General features: G+C 41.8%; 1 protein-coding gene across 3 annotated transcripts in view; it reads left to right on the top strand.

The window, feature by feature from the left end:
- Nucleotides 1-22296, top strand: part of ATL1 (atlastin GTPase 1) — a gene marked incomplete at its 5' end in the record, with an annotated part of 48988 nt that overhangs the window by 12553 nt on the left and 14139 nt on the right. For all 3 annotated transcript variants that reach the window (XR_014175044.1, XM_081948934.1, XM_081948935.1), the window contains 7 exons: nucleotides 4766-5013; nucleotides 6176-6310; nucleotides 12423-12527; nucleotides 14164-14214; nucleotides 15420-15476; nucleotides 18468-18560; nucleotides 21585-21723. Coding sequence is in view for 2 of the 3 variants with exons in the window: in XM_081948934.1 (XP_081805060.1) it covers nucleotides 4766-5013; nucleotides 6176-6310; nucleotides 12423-12527; nucleotides 14164-14214; nucleotides 15420-15476; nucleotides 18468-18560; nucleotides 21585-21723 (828 nt within the window). The remainder of the gene's footprint in view (nucleotides 1-4765; nucleotides 5014-6175; nucleotides 6311-12422; nucleotides 12528-14163; nucleotides 14215-15419; nucleotides 15477-18467; nucleotides 18561-21584; nucleotides 21724-22296) is intronic.

Below are 22296 nucleotides of genomic sequence, written 5' to 3' on the forward strand. Positions count from 1 at the left end.
CTTTTTTACAAACAAAAAATGAAAGTAAAGTATTTGGGGAAGGGGAACTCATCATGCCTCTTTCCCCATCCTGCCCCCTTGGATGTTTTTTAGATCGCATACTAGCAGCCGTAGTTCTAAGGAAGAAATGCTTCTCTTTCTAGCCAGGCATCCAGTGTTAATTCCTTTGAAACAGTTGTCAGGATTAACAGAATTCTTTCCATAGTTCTTATTCCTCCTTCTGCTTCCCCTCCCTTAAACATGCAGCTGGGAAGGGAGAAGGATTTGCTTGCTTTGCACTTAAACAAAAGAGAGAGAGAGAGGAATAAATAGAAGTTAAATTGCACAAATTCTGCATAGCTGAAAAAAAAATTGCAAGTGTGCTGTGATATTCTGTAGGTAACAATGCAGTATAATATTGAAATTTGTAAGAGGTGCCTGGGTGGACAGCATGAATACAAATAGCCCTCAACTTACGACCACAATTGCACCCTAAATTTCTGTTGCTGAACGAGATCTTTGTTAAATGAGTTTTGCCCCATTTTACGAACTTGCTTGCCACAATTGTTAAGTGAATCACTGCAGAGATTAAGTTAGTAACAAGGTTGTTAAGTGAATCTGGCTTCCCCATTGACTTTGCTTGTCAAAAAGTCACCAAAGCTGGTCATATGACCCGGAGACACTGTAACTGTCATAAATATGAGTCAGCTAACAAGCATCTGAATTTTGATCATATGACCGTGGAGATGCAATCATACGTGTGAAAAAAATGGTGATAAATCATTTTCAGTACCATTACAACTTTGAATGGTCACTAAACCAGTTGTTGTAAGTCAAGGACTACCTGTAAAAAGCTCTTCACTCCAGTGCCTTGTTTCCAACCACAGGAATCCATTTTCTTCATAGAAAGGCGGTTTATTGGTATATGACTTCCAGGTTATGGTATTATTAGCTATATTGGTTGGAATATGGAGATTTCATTTTCAGTCGGTGTTTTTCTCTTAAGCAATTCTGAAATGTAAGCTAGTTAATATGCCCACTGTTATGTAGTGTGTGTGTTTGTCTAAGATCCTGTGGGACCTCCAGATCCACTCGGACAAGCAGGTACTGGCCAATAAACCAATTATTGTGATAGTAGACCAGAACAAGGAGACAATGGTGATGATAGATGTAGTAGTGCCAAGTGACAGCAATATCAGGAAGAAGGTGTATGAGAAGCTAGAGAAGTACCAGGGCTTGAAGAAGGAACTAGAAAGAATGTGAAAAATAAAGTCCAAAGTGATCCCAGTGGTGGTACCCTGTTTCCCTGAAAATAAGACCTCCCTGGATAATAAGCCCAATCAGGCTTTTGAGTGCATGCGCTAAAATAAGCCCTCCCTTGAAAATAAGCCCTCCCTGAAAATATTGCAACCCAGCAGCAGCCATGAGGTGACCACGCTCGCTGCCTCCTGTACCTCAAAAATAATAAGACCTCCCTGAAAATAAGGCCAAGCGCTTATTTTGGGGGTCAAAAGAAAATAAGACCCTGTCTTATTTTTGGGGAAACACTGTAGGAGCACTCAGGGCTGTGACTCCTAAGTTGGGAGAGTGATTCCAGCAGCTCCCAGGAATAAGATCAGAAGTCTCTGTCCAGAAGACTGCAGAAGAACAGCTAAATACTGTTAGCCATAAATCTCAGCTAGATCCTGCCTTGCCCAAAGAAAATCCAGGCCAGAAACATAGATTAATGTCTCTTTACTTATGCCTAAACAAGGACAGGCGGCTCAAAGAAAAGAGGCAAGGAGTAACGTGGAATCACTTTATATACAGTTCAGACATATTGTGTTTGGAATGAGTTTTTTCATAGGTTAGCATCATTCGACTCATTTGTGATATAGCACTCGTGCTCAATAACTTTATATATACCATATAATATTTCATAGTATCCCATAATATTCTTAGCTCGATCTGGTTAACGCTCATCATATTTAGTGGTGTGGTTTCTACATTATAACGAGGTACAATGTGTTGGCAAGTTTCTAAGAGTTCAGTCCTTGTCTTTAGCAGATTTGACTTAATTCTTATCAGACTCCACATTCCTCATAGAGAATTTTCTTTGTTACTTCGAAGAACTAGAAATATTAACCAAAGACACTCCTAATTCCCAAAAACATTACTCAAAGAGCCCCCCCTCTTCTGCTCCCATCAATACTGCATAGAACCCTAAAACTCCCAGGCCTCTGGTAAGAAGATCCAAGATTGAGGAAGACACAGATCACCCCGAGAAATGAGATGGAAATTATTTTATATTGACTCCTATATATTTGTGCCTTTGAATCAACATTAACTCCTGGTGATTGTCTGATGGACGCTTCCCTGTAGTTTTTTTCTTGGCAAGGTTTTTCAGAAGTGGTTTGCTTCCTAGGGCAGAGACGGTGTGACTGGTCCAAGGTTGCCAAACTGGCTTCATGCCTATGGCAGGACAAGAACTCATAGGATACATGCATGCATGCATACATATGTACGTACGTATGTACGTACATACATACATACATACATACATACATACATACATACATACATTAATTATTGTATGGCATTGTTACATTGTCCAGCAGACCACAATGCTATTGCAGAGTAGTAGTTGTGGCTGCCAAGGTACCAGGACCTGCCAAGGTTCTATTGTAGGAAACGCTATCACGCTTCCCAAGATGTGCCACAGGTGGGTGAGTTGACTTCATATCAGAAAGAAAAATGAGCAGCTCTTCCTGTAGTGTCATCCAATGCCCCTCCCTCCCTGGAGCCGCCTTGCCATTGGATGCTGCAGCCGGGAAGGTTCAGTTGACAGAAATTTGACTGCCTGCATGGAGCGCTAACTCACTTGCCCACGCTAGTGGGAATTTATCTATCTACTATATCTATATCTACTAGATTTATCTACTTGTATAGAACATACTCTTGAACAGTTATTTGGCTGAGGCGAGTGACAGGAGTTTACCCTGACAGGCTTGAACCGCCAGAGCAGAGACCACCTCCAGTGTCATTAAGCCACTGAGCCACTATGTCTCTTTGGAACTTGGGAAGATAACTATTCAGTGTTTAGACAGTTTTTCATTACACAGTAATCATGTGTTCATATAGCTGCGTGTAAGAGTCTTGTCCCTACAATATCCTAGTGCAGAGCTTTTTAAAATCCTTTTATCTACTGCATTTGCCTGGGATATATTATTTCAGTGTAAACAGCTGGACTGCGTTTGCCAATTTTCCTTGTCGGGCAACATTTGATAGTCTCTTGTTTGGTTGGCATGATTCCCCAGCCAGAACAACGATGCTTCTTTATTTTATTTATCTGACCTGCCAATTTATAGGCAGACTTCCTGAGCAAACCTTGAGGATTTGGTGTTATATGATGAATTTTGTTTGCCTTCTGAAACAAATGTGGGGCAGTGGATTTTGTAGGAGAGAATCTATAGGTGGAAGAGAGTGGCTGCCTCTTCATTTAGCTGCCAGATTTCCCTAGCAGCCATTGGTCTCAGCCCATTTTTAAATGTCTTCTTTCCTGCATCTGAAACAAAAAAATCAGATCCCAAGGCCTCTTTCAGTGATGCAGAGTGCGATGTCTATTGTAGTGGCAAAAGCCGGCTAGAGAATGAAGGTGAAATCTTGGATCACCAACTTCTGAGCATCTTTCTAACTTTTAAATTACCCTGATGTCTTTGCGTGTAAGCACAGAATGTGACTAATGTAACGGAAAACTAGCAAGAGGTATTATTAGACAGTAATATAATCTGTTTCATAAATAAAGTAAAATTCAGCTGCTAGTCTATTCCTGTAATTGTCAGAGGGAAATTTCTTTTTCCCTTGAGGCAGCCAATTGTTAGGAAGGCTTTAAACCTGTCTGGAGGATAGTGGCTAAGCATCTTTTCCTTCCCTCTGCTGTAACCTTTCTACCTGGTGGCCCCCAATGCTCCTGTGATCTGATACGTAAGAACCAGTGGTGGGATTCAGCCAGTTTGCACCTCTTCAGGAAAACCGGTTGTTAACTTTCTGTGCAGTTTGGTGAACTGGTGGTTGGAAGAAATCACTAGGGCAGAGAACCAGTTGTTAAATAATTTGAATCCCACCACTGATAAGAACCCACGTTTGGTAAGTCAATGTACAATTGTCAGGCTTGGAAGCCATCTTTGTATTGGGCCTCGAGCCTGCCACATATTCAAACATATTCTACTGTGGGAAATTGGGAAGGGAGATTGGGAAGGGAGATAGAACAATTAATCAGTGGAACAGCTTGCTTCCAGAAGTTGTGAATGCCCCAACACTGGAAGTCTTTAAGAAGATGTTGGATAGCCATTTGTCTGAAATGGTATAGGGTTTCCTGCCTAGGCAGGGCGTTGGACTAGAAGACCTCCAAGGTCCCTTCCAACTCTACTATTGTATTGTATATTGTATGGAGCATGGGAGATATGTAGCCACAATAACATTCCTTCTCAGAGAGTCAAGGTCGTTTTGTCCCTGCACCTGGACTGACATGGATGGGAGGAATCTTCCTTTGGGGCAGTGGCTGATTGGGGCATGTGATGGACATGAGGGTGCTGGGTCAGGGTCTTGAACTTTCAAATGGGTGTGGAAAACCTGGAAGCTTTCAGAACCACATGGCTTCTTTAATACATTTGAATTTTGAGGAACCTCTAGCCTCGGATTCTTATTTGAATGGAGGATGCTATTTGGAACCCTGACACAATGTTATCTTAAGCCTCTATGTAACCTCATTGGGACGTTGATCAGACAGTGGTTGTCTTAAACACAGGTGGATTTTCGGAAAAAAGCTATGAGTGGAGCTCAGAAGAGGAAGACTCTGGTGGGAAGGCCCACCCCGTACAAGTGCTTATTGTGAAGGATGATCACTCCTTTGAGCTGGACGAAGCTGCTCTCAACCGCATCTTGCTCTCCAAAGCTGTCTGTGATCGGGAGGTGGTGGCTGTGTCCGTGGCTGGGGCTTTTCGGAAGGGAAAATCATTCTTGATGGACTTCATGCTGAGATACATGCACAACATGGTAGGTTTGCACTGGCTGCTGTAGAGTGTGTGGTCTCTCCTTCTTCATGCACAGGAACTTAGTACACGAGCAAGCCTGCAGATGGCAATATACGGTATGTCTGACTTGCTTTCGATGCAATTAAGAAGATGTAATTAAGTAAAGTGCCCTTGAATGCTAGATTTGGCACTTCAGAGATGAATCATGAGAATATCACAAGGGACAAGATGTGTTGTTGCGGGTAGGAAGTGGGATTCGTCTGCCAGAATCCATCCAAACTGGTAGCAAAACTTCATGTTGGGATTCCACATGTTGTGCAACTCAGGATGCAGCACAGCTGCGTATGGCTATTTGTAGGTTTGTCCAAAAGTAATTGGTACATTAAGATTGGGAGAACAATAACCTGCCTAAGTGTAGCCTGTGTCTTAGGTTTGTAGATTTGCATCTGTGATTTCATAACTGAGAATTTCTTCAACCATTTTACATGCAAGTAGAGATAATCCTCTGTAAACTGATGTATCATTTCCTGACATGACCAGCCTGGTGGGGAAATCTGAAAATTCCAATTAAACTTTTTGATTGCCTATTCGCAATATAAAATTTAAGTTCTTCTGTAGTAAAATGCTTCGTCCAAATTGAAATGGCTCATCTTATTTCTCATTCAAATGGACAATCACTGAAAATGCCCAGCTACTAGGTCAGTGATGGCAAACCTTTTAGACAATGAATGTCCAAACTGTGCACATGCCCAAACTGAAAGGTGCGTGTAAACATGTGCCCAAGCGCGAACATGAGTTTGTGCATGTGTGGACATGTGCGCAGACGTGTACGGATGTGCTCAGGCGTATGCACAGCAGAGACCCAGAGAGACGGGGCATCCCAACACCGGCAGCGCAGCAAGAGGTCAGATCTTCTTCTTTCGTGAGCTTCTGTTGCATTGTTTGCAGGGAAACAGAAACTCACGAAAGAAACGCCACGGAGATTTGACCTGGGCCGACGATGCACGTGCCAGCAGAGAGGGTTCTGTGTGCCACCTCTGGCACACGTGCCATAGGTTATTTGGTAATTGTTTGGTTGCTAGCTGTTTGGGGACCATTAATACTAGAAATAAGCTATTGGGATAAAGAAACATGATTTTTCCATGGCTCTAAGGATAATAATTTGCTTGCCGCTTACTTTGCAGGAGTTGGTTGATTGGATTGGGGATTTTAATGAACCACTCACAGGATTTTCTTGGAGAGGTGGATCTGAGCGAGAGACAACTGGCATCCAGATTTGGAGTGAAGTCTTCCTTGTGGACAAACCAGATGGGAACAAGGTTGGCGATTTGTTGCGGATACTCATAACCACTGGCTGGTATCAAACCAGCTGTGATATATTGAATAGGTTATAACGCTGGCTACAGGTAGTCCTCAACTTACAACCACAATTGAGCCCAGAATTTATGTTGCTAAGTGAGAAATTTCTTAAGTGAGTTTTGCTCCATTTTATGACTTTTCCTGTCTCATTTCTTAAGTGAATCACTGCAGCTGTTAAATTACTGACATGGTTGTTAAGTGAATCTGGCTTCCGCATTGACTTTGCTTGTCATAAGGTCGCCATAGATGATCACATCACCCTGGAACACTGTAATCGTTGTAAATATGAATCTGTGGTCAAGCATTTGAATATAAATCATGTGACCCTGGGATGCTGCAACGGTCATAAATGTAAAAAATGGTCATAAGTCACTTTTTTTCAGTGCCGTTGTAGCTTAGAACTGTCACTAAACTAACTGTTGTAAGTCGAGGACTACCTGTATATAGGTAAGACTAGGTCATAGGCAGGCAAAGCACAGTGGGTCATTTCATAGAACACACTAAATTAGAGCTAAATTTTGTTATGGCTTAACATAATGTGTGAACCCAACCATTGGTTTCCATTTGCCTAAACTTGTTTACTATCTAACTATACAAATACAGGTTTTCAGAAAATCAACCTTATTGGCATTATTGGTATCAGTTTACAAACACTTCTATTCTCCACTCTGCTTTATCTTCTATATATATAAAAATGGCTGTTTATGTATGTCCCAGCATAACTCTGGAATGCCTTAAGCAATTTCAACCAAACTTGGTACGCAGATAACTTACTCTCTGGAAACAAATACTGTGAGGGTAAGACACCCGTAACACCTCTCGTGGTGTATGTTTTATTACGATACAGCCTGTTGTGCCTTCAAATGGCTTCTACTGTACTGCCATAAAATGGCTTCTATTGTACAACGCAGTGGAGTTGCTATGGTAATGGCTTCACAGTACTCCACAAGGGGGCTCCCTCTGGTAAATCCAACGTTAGAAATTATGTTTGGTCCAGACATTTTCTCCATATAAATAAATACCTGGACAAGGCCAGGTTATCAGCCAGTTGAACAAATAAATTCTTAAATGAACCGGAGGATATGTAGAGTTGGAGTGGAAAGGAAGAGAAGATTTGAGGATCCAGATCCTGAAATGCATGCAAAGATGAGAGACAACATGTGAAAAAGTAAATGTCAACTGTGTTATATAAAAAAGAATCTTATCATGAGCAGAGCTGAAGTAGGGATGGGAAACAACCTAATAAGGCTATAAACGCTAGTAAATAAATAAATAATAATAAATAAATATTTATTTCTTAGCCGCACCCTCTCCCGAAGGACTCGGGGCGGCGTACAATAAAACATAGGAAATAAATATATAAACAAACATACATATAACAAAAACGTATACCAAGACATATACATATACAAGGAGGAGGTGAGCTGATGAATAAAAAACAATTAAAAACACAATGTTTAAAAACCCCTAAATAATTTAATACAATAAAAATACCCCAAATAAAAACCCGTCAGGAGCGATATAGTTGGATCAAAGTTGAGCCAGGCCAGCTACTTGAAATAGGTGGGTCTTGAGCTTTACACGAAAGGAGCGGAGGTCAGAGGTATTCCTAATATCCGGGGGGAGGTCATTCCACAGGGCTGGGCCCGCCACAGAGAAGGCTCTACTCCTAGGCGCCGCCCCCCGGCACTGCCTGGTGGACGGCACCTGGAGGAGACTCTCTCTGTGCGAGTGGATTGGTCGCAGGGATGTATGGGGCAGAATACAATCCCGCAAGTAACTAGGTCCTGAGCCATGGAGCGCTTTGAAGATCGTTATCAAAACCTTGAAACGCACCCGATAGACCACAGGAAGCCAGTGCAGCTCGCGCAGGAACGGTGTCACATGGGAGTACCTAGTACTCCCCATAATTACCCGCGCGGCTGCGTTCTGGACCAACTGTAGCCTCCGGGTGCATTTCAAGGGAAGCCCCATGTAGAGAGAGTTACAGTAGTCCAAGCGAGACGTCACCAGCGCATGAGTGACCGTGCGTAAGGCGTCCCAGTCCAGTAGGGGGCGCAATTGGCGCACCAGGCGAACCTGGTGGAACGCCCCCCTTGCCACGGCTGTCACATGGTCATCCATGGACAGCCGGGCATCCAGGAGGACGCCCAAATTGCGCGCCCGCTCCACGGGGGCGAGTTGGATGCCCCCGATGGCCAATGATGGAATTAATTGGCTGAACCGGGGAGCTGGTATCCACAGCCACTCCGTCTTGGAGGGGTTGAGTTTGAGTCGGTTGCCATCCATCCAGACCCGTACTGCTTCCACACACCGGGACATCACTTCGACGGCCTCGTTGGGGTGGTTCGGGGTGGAAAAGTACAGCTGAGTATCATCAGCATACAGATGATATCCCACCCCGAAACCACGGATGATCTCACCCAGCGGCTTCATATATGTGTTGAACAGGAGTGGCGAGAGGACCGACCCCTGTGGCACCCCACAAGTAAGGGGGCGTAGGGTCGACCTCTCCTCCCCTGCCAACACAAGAATTTAAAGTAATATGTAGTTTTAATTCAGATCATCATCATAAAGCCCTGTGTGGGAAAAATGTGGGAGGTCCAGAACAGTGTCTCTGAACAAAGGGAGGGGTATCCATAGAAGGAAGAGACCAGCAGCAGCTGAACGGATAAATGTGCAACCTCCGTGGCAGGAACTGCTGGATCTGACAGAAGTTCAATAACTAAAAATGAAACTTGCTCACGGTTGCCTTTATAAGGGATTGAAGGTAGAGTGCATCATCTAATAGAACCCAGAAATCCTTGGCCATTGACACTGGAACCAACTCTCAGTCCAGAAGGAAGAAGGAAGAAAAGCTTAAGGGACAGGAGAGCAGAAATTAAAATTCTAAGAACAGCTGGCCTGCCGTTCCAGAACAGATATCAGCCTTTTGCCACACAAAACAGGAACATCTTAACTATACTGGTCACAAACCCAAAAATATGTTCACCTCCTGGCTAAATTTGCCTTCTCTGATAAGTTCTCCAGAAATGTTACGTTGCATCCACAATGGAAGCTTGCCTTTGGTGCATTTAGAAGACATTGTGTCCTTTAAACCTGCAGTATTAGTTAGACATTTTTTTCCTCTGTAAAGGTACAAACCTTCCTTGGCCAAGAGGCCATTTTGTAATGCCTTCATAAGCTCAGCTTTTGAAGGTTGGCAACTGTTTGATTAACTGAGCCATGGTGGTGCAGTGGTTAGAATGCAGTATTGCAGGCTAATTCTGCCGACTGCCAGCAGTTCGATTCTGAGGGGCTCAAGATTCACTCAACTTTCCACCTTTCTGAGGTCAGTAAAATGAGGAGCCTGTTTGTTGGGGGCAAGATGCTGACTTTGTAAACCAGTTAGAGAAGGCTGTAAAACACTGTGAAGTGGTATATAGATCTAAGTGCTATAGTTATTTTTCCCCCACTGCCCAGACAGTGTTGAAATAGCAAGCCTCTCCTTCCTTCTTCACTGGATCCCATTGATAATGGGAGGAGTATTGCCTCTGTTTAGCCTGAATGGATAACTTGATCTGGGGAGCCACTAGACGTTTTTCTAGCTTTATAGGTGGCATCAGACAGGGGCATCTGCAAAAGGTAGTCAGCAAAGTGGTGGGGGTGACTGGATAGATGACGCTCCACCCCTTTTATGTGCATGGCAGGTATGCACAGCACATTAAAAAGGGGTGGAGCTTTGATTGGCGAGATATTTGCCTTTGCGACCAATCCTGCAGACTTTTTCTGGTCTCTCAAGGCTGATTGATTGTACATTTATTTTATTCACACAGTTGTTTGCTCTTTTTTAAATCAAAAACACCCAGAACTTAATAGTGCAAAGCAAATCCTTAAAAAAGTAGAAGACTGGAAAGAGTTAAAAGGAAAAAAAAGAGAACCATAACAACAATGACAAACACATTAAATGATATCATAGCATGAAGTGAATCAGGAGGTGATTAATTGACACAGAAAGCTAACGAGCCCTGGGGTGGTGCCAGATGTAATAAACCAGGAGGGAATTCTATTATTTAGGCTCCTGTATGAAAAAATATATATTCTCCCTTGAGTTGTCACATGGCAAATCTGGCAAGTGCAGCACCTTTTAGAAAGCCTTTTGTCTTGACTTCAATTTCTAGGCGGGCTCAGAAGGGAAATAATCTATCAGCTATCCAATCCTATGCTACATACATCTTCATATCAGTAGAACAACTTGCCTCCAGAAGTTGTGAATGCTCCAACACTGGAGGTTTTTAAGAAGAGATTGGATAACCACTTGTCTGAACTGTGTAGGGTTTCCTGCCTAAGCAGGGAGTTGACTACAAGACCTCCAAGGTCCCTTCCAACTCTGTTATTCGGTTATTCTGCATATCTTTGCAAAAGGGGATACCAAAAGTTTGGGCCTGGAGGCTCCTTTGCTTGTTCACAAAATGACTGCTCATGGTTGTGATGGCCAATCACAAGACATCCATGTACCAGGTGGTAAATCAACCTTCCAACTCACATATGCTTTCTATCATTCAGGTGGGCCCCCAGACCATGCTTGCAAATAAGTAAGATGCTGAAGGCTAATTTGCTTATTTATTGGATTTCTGTGTCGCCCATCTCACTAATGCAGTGACTCTGGGAAGCTTATAATACAATAAAAGTTAAAAACTGAAAAATGCTTTGTTCTGAAGTAGATCAGCTTTCTATTTATTTTTTTAAACAATAAAAAGAACTTTATTAAAAAGTCAGTTGGACCAGGAAACTAGAAGGCATCCAAAAGGCATATTTTGGGTACCATATTACTTATCCCTACATTAACAATATTGTCAACTTAGCTTAGTAGTGTATTAGTAATCAGCACAGCATTTTTGGAAGAAATGCAATTAATTCACAGTAAAATGCCTTCTGTGTTCACCTCAGCCTATATCCCTGGATGATATAGACTATCTCTAGCCCTCCAAATAAGAGGTGCATAGAAAAACAATAGCATCTTCATTTGTTGCAGACAAAATCTATTGAGAACATTCCTTAAGTGAGTCAGATTTGAAGTTTTTCAGTGCCATAGCACACCTGAAGCCAAAGGCTTTTATTTTTTTAAGCAAATGAAGTGCCTAAGGGCCTCATCTTTTTTTTCCCACATGTTTTTTTTTATTTTTAAACATAAAAGCCAACATTAAAAAATTTTCATCCATTACATACAGCGTGTCGTTTGGATACAAGTGTTTTTGCATCTGTATTTTCAATTACATATACAATCACAGTTTTTCCATCCAATATAGCCAAAAACCTCACTTTCATTGTACAGCATATGTTCAATTGCGCTTAATATTTCTTTCTTTTCAATAAGCTTAATTCTCTTACATTATTGATTGTCTGCTTAACAACAACATACCTTTATGCAATCATTGTCTCATTTTAAATATTTTTACAGTATAAAAGAATTTACCAAGTCTTTATGTTTATATATCTTTCACTACTTTCAACAGGATATCTTTATGGTATGCACTTAGAGTTATATATTGTATTACCAATCTTCTATCAAATGTACATTGGTTCATTTATTATCTTTATCCTTCATTTTATAACAAAAAATTCTAAATTATTCATATATATGTCAGTGTTTCATTGTATTATTGTTAGTCTAACAAGATTATTATGTTTTTGCTTTTCTCCTTCAATTAAAACATTGTATCGTTATTAGTCTATTTAACAACATTATTGTATTCTCTCTTTTCTCCTTCAATTAAAACATAAATAAAACATTTTTCATGTCCAGGTTCTTTTTTCCAGCCACTGATAAAACAAATCCCATATCTTATAAAATTGCTCGTCTTCTTGTTCTCTAATTTCAAATGTCAATTTGCTCATTTCAGCGCACTCCATTATCTTTCGAATAACTTCTTCCTGTTTTGGTATCATTTCATTTTTCCAGTTTTTTGCAAATACGATTCTAGCTGCTGTTAAAACATTTAGAATCAAATATTTTAAGTCTTTGTTGTAAATTTCTGGTATAATTCTAAGGGCCTCATCTTGTATTCTCCTCTCCCTCTCGTCTTTTTACAGGTTGCTGTACTGCTAATGGATACTCAGGGCACCTTCGACAGCCAGTCAACACTGCGGGATTCAGCCACTGTCTTTGCTCTGAGCACCATGATCAGCTCCATCCAGGTAACAGACAATGGCAGGGGAAGTGCCTCTGCAGTGTCAAATGCAGTGACTAATGCAGTGACCTATGATCATTTTTCACGCTTAACAACCATTGGGAGCTATGGGGATGCCCATAGCCGTTTGATCAAAATTCAGACGCTTGGCAAGTGACTCGTATTGAAGACAACTTCAGTGTCCGGGGGTCATCACCTTTTGCGACCTTCTGACAAGCAAAGTCAGTGGGGAAACCAGTTTCACTTAACAAGTGGGTTACTAACTTAACAATTACAGTGATTCACTTAACAATTGTGGCAAGAATGGTCGTAAAACGGGGCAAAATTCACTTAACAAATGTCTCGCTTAGCAACAGAAATTTTGAGCTCAATTGTGGCCCTACGCTGAGGACTACCTGTAGTATCAGTGATGGATATTGACTCTCTAAAGGCCATATAAGAGAGCCAGTTTGGTGCAGAGGTTAAGACATCAGGCTAGAAACCAGGAGAGTGTGAGTTCTAGTCGTGCCTTCGTCACACAAAGCTAGTTGGATGACCTTGTGCCAGTCACTCTCTCTCAGCCCTAGGAAGGAGGCAATGCCAAAACCATTTCTGAAATTTTGCAGAGAAAAACTGCATGCATTTGTCCAGGTACATCAACCTAAGGCTTTCTCTGCTCTTCTACGTGATCCCAGGGTAGGGGAGGCTTCAAGGGGGAAACGTTAAGGCTGCAGTGCTCTTTCTAGCTTATATGGCCTTTACTGTCTTACTAAGCTCGAAACCATTGATTATTTTTAAAAATAGAATAGAATAGAATAACAGAGTTGAAAGGGACCATGAAGGTCTTCTAGTCCAAGCCCCTGCTCAAACCGGAGACTCTACACCATTCCAGACAAATGGTTGTCCAGTCTCTTCTTAAAAACTTCCAGTGTTGGAGCATTCACAACTTCTGGAGGCAAGTTGTTCCACTGGTTAATTGTTCCAACTGTCAGGAAATTTCTCCTTAGTTCTAGGGTTAATTCTCTCTTTGATTAGTTTCACCTATTGCTTCTTGTCTTACCCTCAGGTGCTTTGGAGAATAGCTTGACTCCCCTCTTCTTTATGGAAGCCCCTGAGATATTGGAACACTGCTCTATCATATCACCCCATATCCTTCTTTTCATCAAATGAGACATTAAAGACCTGCTTTTTGCAAAATCCAGTGATATTAGAGTCTTTTCAGTGCAGGAGCCAGAGCATGCAGTGTTTTAATATCTGAATGGAGACACAGGGATGTGTGACTGCAAAATGGTGATGGTGGAACTGCTAAATTGTGATACATTCATAGGAGTGAGCCAAACTATGTGATAAATGGGGTGAGAACAAAACAGTTACACGTTCCCCTAAAAAATTGTTGTTGGCTTCTGATCTGGACTGATAAGGTCTAATTCAGTGTTTCCTAACCTCTGCTCCTTACAATATGTGGACTTCAACTGCCAGAATTCCCAGCCAGCATGTCTTACATGTCTTAAAGTTGTTAAGGTTGGGAGACATTATTCCAAATAGAGACCTCTTTAGGAGTACAACATAGGTAGCAGGAAATAAATTGCATACACAGAGCGTGCAAAGAAGGTAAGAATTTTCACAGCCATTTTTACACAGTTCTGGCTTTGTTTTATACTCAGGTGTACAATTTGTCACAGAATGTACAAGAAGATGACCTTCAGCACTTGCAGGTAACTCTATGCTGCTCACCCATCTCCTGCTCCATCCCTAAGAGTTGGACAGTTCTATTTGCTGTAATTTGCTATAATTTTGTACAGAAGTACTGTTTGTTCTTATGGTACAAAGATATACAATTGTGACTCACCATTATTACTATTTATTCAGCTAGTATTTAATTTGTTTTGATGCTTTCATGTGTTTATTTACTACCATTAGTCTTGCTATTGCTAACAATATCTTTGCGATCAGGCCTGGGAATAGGAATATCCCAAGGATAGATACAGATACAGATTAACAGAGTTAGAAAAGACCTTGTAGGTCATCTAGTCCAACCCCCCGCCCAAGCAGACCCTACGCTGTTTCCGGCAGACGGCAGTCCAGTCTCTTCTTGAAAACTTCCAGTAGTGAAGCTTCCACAACTTCCAAAGGCAACTTCTGTTCCATTGGTTGATTGCTCTCACTGTCAGAAAATTTCTCCTTATTTCCTGGTTGAATCTCTCCTTCTTCAGTTTCCACCCCTTATTCCTTGCCTGGCCTTCAGGTGCTTTGGATAAAGGTTTTAACAATATTTACACATCAGACAAGTTTCTTGTACTTTTAAAGCAGAGTTCGGCCAAATGTTTGACGTATTTAATTTTGTATGCAATCTCCAGCGTTGCCTTTATTGCTGTAAAAGGATAACACAGAAGTCCCAACTTCAGCTTTGTGGTATCTTCATTTTAAAACAATACATTCAAAGGATTCAACCATACTGTAATCTATACACCTTCAGTTTCATACTTAAAGCGCTGTTTTCAATGTTATGGATGAAAACCCTCCAGATAAAGACGATAGCTTTTGTGGGACCTTAAAGGTAACAAATCATTTAACTGTAAAAGTTAAAGACTGGAGTCCATTGACACACTCACATTGACACACTCACATTTGATGTGTCTGATCGAGAGAAGTGTCATCAGCAAAAGCTGATGCCATACTAATTTGACTAAAGTGAGTTAAGGTGCCCGCTCCCCTTGGTGCTCTTTGTGGCATTACTGATTTAACTTATTCTTTAGGGTACAAAAGAGTACAAACGCTCTGAATTAAAAGCAATAGAATCAGTGTAATATTCAGTTCCAATTTAAAAATAAAGCATTGTGGTTAGTGCAATATAAGAAAAACTATTTGTTAACATGCAACTCTTGTTTAAAATCCCCCCCGGGCTTCCTTCTTGTTTCAGCTCTTCACAGAATATGGGAGGCTAGCCATGGAAGAAACATTCCTGAAGCCGTTTCAGGTAAGAAGATAATCAGGAGATTTCCTGTGCAACCTGCGGAAGTTATGTTTTATTACTGAATGGATAATCCTGAGGTTCCACTCAAACAGAAATGGAAACCTCAATACTCTGAAGAGATAAGTCAGTTCTTCAAAATGACCACTTGCCATTGCCTTATGGTACGGCTATATCATTAAGTTGCTATTTAGTGCTGCAGCATTATGCACCAATATTATTCTGGTATTTTGGATTTCTCAGTTCCCATCCAGCACAGGCGTGGACTATGCTCCCATTTCCTGTATAATTCTGAGCTTTGTGGGTATAGATACACCTCAGCATCTGGGATGTGGAAGGAGCCATTTCACACAATTAATTCAACTTGCTGCTTGAAGTATTCCTGGCAGATGGCTATCCAACCTCTGCTTGAATACATCCAGTAAGCTCACACTTTTCTGGATAATTGATTCCACTGTAGAACTGCATTAAACCTGCCATGCCTTAACTTAAGATCATCATTCCATGCCCCGTCCTCTGCAATGACAGACAACAGGTCTTCTTGGTGACAAGCAGTGGCATCTGCACGATCTTGATGCTGCTTGTAGGTGAAAACCACATTGTGAAGTGGCATCCTAAGCTCTGTCTGTTTTGGGTGGGTTGGCAACATCATGACACACAGAAAAGGCCAGGGCTTGCAACATAGTTTATATCAGCCTGTCCCTCTTGCCACTCTGTAAGACGCTCCCTGTGACATCCAGAGCTTCTGCACTGGAGACAGATTCCTTGTGTATCTATTCCTTGTGTGTCTGTCACACTTGGGCAATAAAGCATCCCGTCCCATCCCATCCCATCCCATCCCATCCCATCTCATCTCATCTCATCTCATCTCATCTCATCTCATCTCATCTCATCTCATCCCATCCCATCCCATCCCATCCCATCCCATCCCATCCCATCCCATCCCATCCTATCCTATCCTATCCTATCCTATCCTATCCTTCCAGTCCATAAAAAGCACAGTCCTATCCCCCTCATTCATATTTTCTCAAGGTTCAACATAAATAATTTTCAGTCTCTATCAAAGGACTTCATTTCATTTCATCCCTGATTATCTTTGTTGCTTTGACTTAAATTTTTAAAGTGAGAGGTGCTAATGAGGTAATCAATCAGTCAGTCAATCAATCAACCAATCATTCAAAATGTTTAAGCTGACCAATAGCTGCAGCTTTCTGGGAGCTTTAAAAAAAACACAAACACATAAAAATACATTGGAATTAAAACGTACCCAACAAAATGCCATAAAAAACAAAATAAAGATACTATATAACCATGATGGCAAACCTATAGCACACATGCCACGGGTTGCACACGGAGCCATTTTTTAGCATGTGTGCGCTTGCCAGCCGACTTCGACCTTCTTATGAGGCTGCTTTTCACCTTCCGGAACCTTCAACCTCCTGAAGGCCCCTGAAGGCTCCAGAGGTAAAAAATCGGCCTTACGGACAAACCGGAAGTCACCATTCCCAAACTTTCGGGTTCCCTGTAGGTCCATTTTTCGCCCTCCGGAGGCTGTCGGGGGGGGGGGGGGGAGGCTGTTTTCGCCTTCCCCAGGTGCCTATAAAACCTCTGGAGCCTGGGGAGGGCGAAAAAACCACGCCAAAAGTGGGGGCGGGAGGGCGGTGCTGGTCTGGTGCGCATGCATGCGGGGGGAGGGGTGTGACACGCATAGCATTATGGGTGTAGCATGCCCATGCACGAGCCCCCTGTGCTCCATCCGCTTTTGGCACGGGAGCCAAAAAAGGTTCGCCATCACTGCTATATAACCTAGGTAGCAGCCAATTGGTTATCAAGATCTTTAAACAATATTAATTAATATACAAGTGGAATATGGTTCAAATATAATTCAGTATTTAAGGTGGGATCTGATTAATGCAGAATATGCTGGAATTATAAATTTCCATGATTTCAACACCTTAGTTCTGTTGATTCTGATGTTTCAACTGTTAATTTGTTTAAAAGAACCATAAGTTCAAGTCTGACCTTAGCCATGAAAGCCAACTGGGTGACTTTCATCTCACAAGGCTGTGGGGAAAATAGGAGGAGCAAGATAGGTTGGATATTTTCACCGCCTTGAGTTATTTACAAAAATAAATAAAGTTGTTGTTAGTTGCAAAGTCATGTCCGACCCATCGCGACCCCATGGACAATGTTCCTCCAGGCCTTTCTCTACCATTCTCTGGAGTCCATTTAAGCTCACACTTACTGCTTCAGTGACTCCATCCAGCCACCTCATTCTCTATTTTCCCCTTCTTCTTTTGCCCTCAATCTTTCCCAGCATTTGACTCTTCAGTGAGTCCTTCTTTCTCATCAGGTGGCCAAAGTATTTGAGTTTCATCTTCAGGATCTGGCCTTCTAAGGAGCAGTCAGGGTTGATCTCTAGGACTCACCGGTTTGATCGCTTTGCAGTCCAAGGGACTCACAGGAGTCTTCTCCAGCATAATAGTTCAAAGGCCTCAATTCTTTGGCGCTCAGCCCAACTTTCACAGGCATACATTGCAACTGGAAAAAAGATACCCTTGACTATATGCTGTTTTGTTGGCAGGGTGATGTCTCTGCTTTTTAGTATGCTGTCTAGATTTGCTTAGATGTGATAGGTGGGATATAAATAAAATAAACAATAATAAATTTTCCTTTGAGAAGTATATGGCATCAAAGAGGCCAAATTTTTGTTTCTCTAAAATCCCATATTGGTTGCTTTCAGTAATGAAATTTGAGTGTATATCCAGTTTCCTGGATAGAAAGTTAGTAAATAAGCCCCGTAAATGTTTATAATTTTCAAGAAACAACTTGCTACAAATCAGCTGATTTCTTCAAAATGAAGCAGTTTATTTAAACCTCACATTAAACAGATAAAAACATTGCTGTTCCATACCAAACAAGGCATTTAAATGAATTAAATGTTTTTGTCACTTCTTGTTGTATTCATTTTGTTCTTGGTTTTTATCACATTTATAGTCTCTTATTTTCCTTGTTCGTGACTGGAGCTTTCCCTATGAATTTGCTTACGGGGCTGAAGGTGGAGCCAAATTTTTGGAAAAACGTCTCAAGGTTGGTGTGAACAGTTGCATGTGTTCTTATTTTATTTTCCAGCTTAATGGACACCTGTTAATCAGGAATATAACTGCAGGCCTGACACTCAGAAAATAATAAAATAATCCTCACAGATTAAGGTTATCAAATTAAACTAAATGTAGTTAAGATTAAATCAATTTAGCGTCGTTCTTGCAGGGGGGGAAATCAATCCCAATTTTAAGGTACTGTTGTTAAATTTATGGCAGAAGGCAGCAGAGAGGAAAAGCCTGGTTGACCAATGAGAACATGTGCATCATACTCTTTGTGTGATGTTTACAGCCCCTTAACATGCACTCAATTTTGGTGGCATGACTGGAGGTGGGGGAGTGAATTCCTGCACTTCTGAGATGAAAAGGTATGAGCTTCTTTTTTTTGCAAGCCTAAAATAGGCTTTGTGCATTTAAAAGAAAAAAATGCAGCTTCTCTCAATGGGAATAAAACTGGAGAATCCTAGCCCCATTCCCTCTGACACAGGTTAACCCCCTGATACAGCCTTTGCATCATCTCTTTGCCAATTCCAGACTAATTTTCTCCAGACTACTATATAAGATGCACCCCACCAAAAGAGCGTGGAAATGTTGGTGGGTCTTATACACCTAATACAGCCATTTTTGGCCTCCCGAAGACCCGCCCCCACATCCCATTTTTGCAAAAACCAGATGAAAAGCAGACAGGTTTTTTTTTGCAAAAATGGAGGCATTTTTGCCTTCCCCCCAGTCCCCAGAAGCAATCTGCAGGCTTCAGTTGAAGGCAAAAATGCCCTAGTTTTTGCGAAAAACGTCTTTGGGGGCGTCTTTGCTTTTCCTCAGCCCTGCTGAAGCCTGCAGAGTGCTCCTGGGGGCCGGGAAGGACAAAAACCTTTTTTTCTTACTTACCTCTTCAAAATCTTGGTGCATCTTATAAACCAGTGCGTCTTATAGTCTGAAAAATACGGTAGTTTTTATGTCTGTGGCTCACAGTGAGGAGGGTAGGAGTAGACCATTTTCTTTAGCTAGACCACACAAGGATGATGATGATTTTGACCTCTAAGAAGTCTAGAACTATGCTGGCGAACCTATGGCACGCGTGCCTGAAGTGGCACACGGAACCATGTTGCCTGACATGCGTGACATTGCCCGTTCCTCTTCTGGGTTTATGGCGCATGCGCACGATGATCAGCTGGCCTTTGTGCATGCGGCAGTGCCGGAAACTGGAAGAGCTGGTCTTCCATTTTCCGGCATGAGCATGCGTGCTGGCCAGCTGATCAGTGTGCGCGCATACATGGCAGTAACCAGAAGACTTGTTGGCCAGCAAGAATTTCATTTCCCGACATGCGCATGCCCCCTGGGCAGCTCCTCTTGCTTGTTGTGGCCCAGATGAGCATTCGCCATCACTGGTCTAGAAGATACATCGATTGGTGTGTGATGATCTTGTCAGGTGGACAAGGTTGAATTGTTTTAAGTTTTGGGATGATTAAAATATGAACAATTACATTAAAATATGAACAAGCTACATTAAGTCTTGTGAAAACCGAATGTATTCATTTTGCCATTTTTAAAGCCAAAGAAATCTTAAAAAACAGAAAATCATACTCTTAAAAATTGAAATTTTGCTATCTAATATTATGGCCCAGTTTGTAGATGGCACCGTGGGCTTTGAGGATCTTTTGTCCAAAAGGTGATGCATGAAATAAGAGATGGATAACTTCAGCACTTTTGGGCCAGTAGAAGTGTGACCTGAACCCATATTAATGAACCTGGTTTTCAAAACATACCGTGTATTTCGGAATATAAGATGCACCGGAGTATAAGACGCACCAAGATTTTGAAGAGGCAAATTAAAAGAAAAAGTTTTTGCATTCTGTAAACCTCCCAAAACCGGCCTGTTTTTCGCGAAAATGGGCCTGTTTTTTCTCAAAAAAAGGGGGGGCATGCATAGCCTTTAGGAAACAGCCCGTTTTTTGCTCATTTCTGCCCTTTCCAGTCCCCAGGAGCACTCTGGAAGCCTCCTAAAGGCTATGCACACACATTTTTGCAAAGGGGTCGGGGTTTTGGGAGGCAAAAATGCTGTATTCAGTGTATAAGATGCACCCAGATTTTCACCCTCTTTTTTGAGGGAAAAGGGTGCGTCTTATACTCCGAAAAATACTTCCATTATATGCAACTGTGCAAAAGCACACTAAGTACTTTCTCCAGCTACATAGTGAGAAAGTGAGGATTTCTCCAGCCACATGGCGAGAAGGTGAGGATTTGAGCTGCCTTCCTCAACCAACTTGGAGGAATTTGGGCCTTAAGTGCTGTACATAGGATTTCAGCAGTGGCAGGAGGGATGAACCCAGAGGGAATTTGTCTTCTACTTGAAGATAAATAGAGGCTGGCATTGATTTAAGAAGGTTTTCCAGGGCACAGTTTACAGCAGTATTTTTCAAACTTTATGTGTGTGTGTATATTCTGGCTAAGGAATTCTGGGAATTGGAGTCCACACATCTTAAAGTTGCTAAGTTTGAAAAAGTTTGGCGTACAGGCTACACTTTGGAAGGATCTGCCTATGCTATTTTTGTATACAGGTAGTCCTTGAGTTACAACAGTTCGAAATTACAACATCACTGAAATAAGTGATTTATGACCTTTTTCACACTTACAACCATTGCAGCATCTCCGTGGTCACATGATCAAAATTCCCGTGCTGACTCATATTTATGACGGGTTGCAGTGTTCCGGGATCCTGTGATCATCTTTTGCATGTCACCTTCTGACAAGCAAAGTCAATGGGGAAGCCAGATTCATTTAACAACCATGTTACTAACATAACAAATGCGCTGATTCAGTTAACAACTGTGGCAAGAAAAAACAGACATGGGTCAAAATTCACTTAACAACGTAGCAACATAAATTTTGGGCTCAATTGGGGTCATAAGTCAAGGACTACCCGTACCAAGATGCAACAATGGAATCCCCAGTTATGAACAAGAGATTTGTACTTGTCCTCCTTAAGAAAGAGTAATTGTCGGCTTGTTCCCAGGTTTCTGGAAACCAGCATGAAGAGCTGCAAAATGTGCGGAAGCATATACACTCCTGTTTCACCAACATCTCCTGTTTCCTTTTACCTCATCCGGGTTTGAAAGTAGCTACAAATCCCAATTTTGATGGGAAACTCAGAGGTGAGTTGATTGGCATCAGTAAGAAACTGAGATGGGAGGAAGAGGAGGGAAGGAAGATAGAGGGAAGGAGAAGGAGATGGAAGGGAGAAGGGGAGAAGGAGAGAGGGTAGGAAGGGGAAGAGGAAGGGAGGAGTTAGAGGAGAGGTAAGGGAAGAAGGAAGGGGAATGAGAGAGGAAGGAAGAAAGTAGAGAAGGGAGGGAGGGAGAAAAGGAAGGGAAGAGAAGGTGGTGTCGAAACAGACGAGGGATGGTAAACGAAGCAATCCAAAAGGTATGTTATAACCCTGTAAATGGAGTGACAAATGTATAAGAATGACAAATGTAAAAAAGAATAATAACTATGTCAATGTATACCTATAATTGTATATAGAGAACAAAAAAAAAAAAAACACGAAACCAAGCAGCACAAAAACTGAGGTAGAATTCACAGCTACCAAGTTGGAGGTATTGTATCATAGACAAATTTGAGGCAGGGTTTGCAGAAGTGTGTGTGTGTGTCTATGGCTGTTTTAGGGATAACATTCATTTTCAACCAATCGGAATAGAGCAGGAGGGGACCTTGGAGGTCTTCTA

The sequence above is a fragment of the Natrix helvetica genome (genome assembly GCF_964273705.1).
Source record: "Natrix helvetica genome assembly, chromosome: 1".
Lineage (NCBI taxonomy): Eukaryota > Metazoa > Chordata > Lepidosauria > Squamata > Natricidae > Natrix > Natrix helvetica.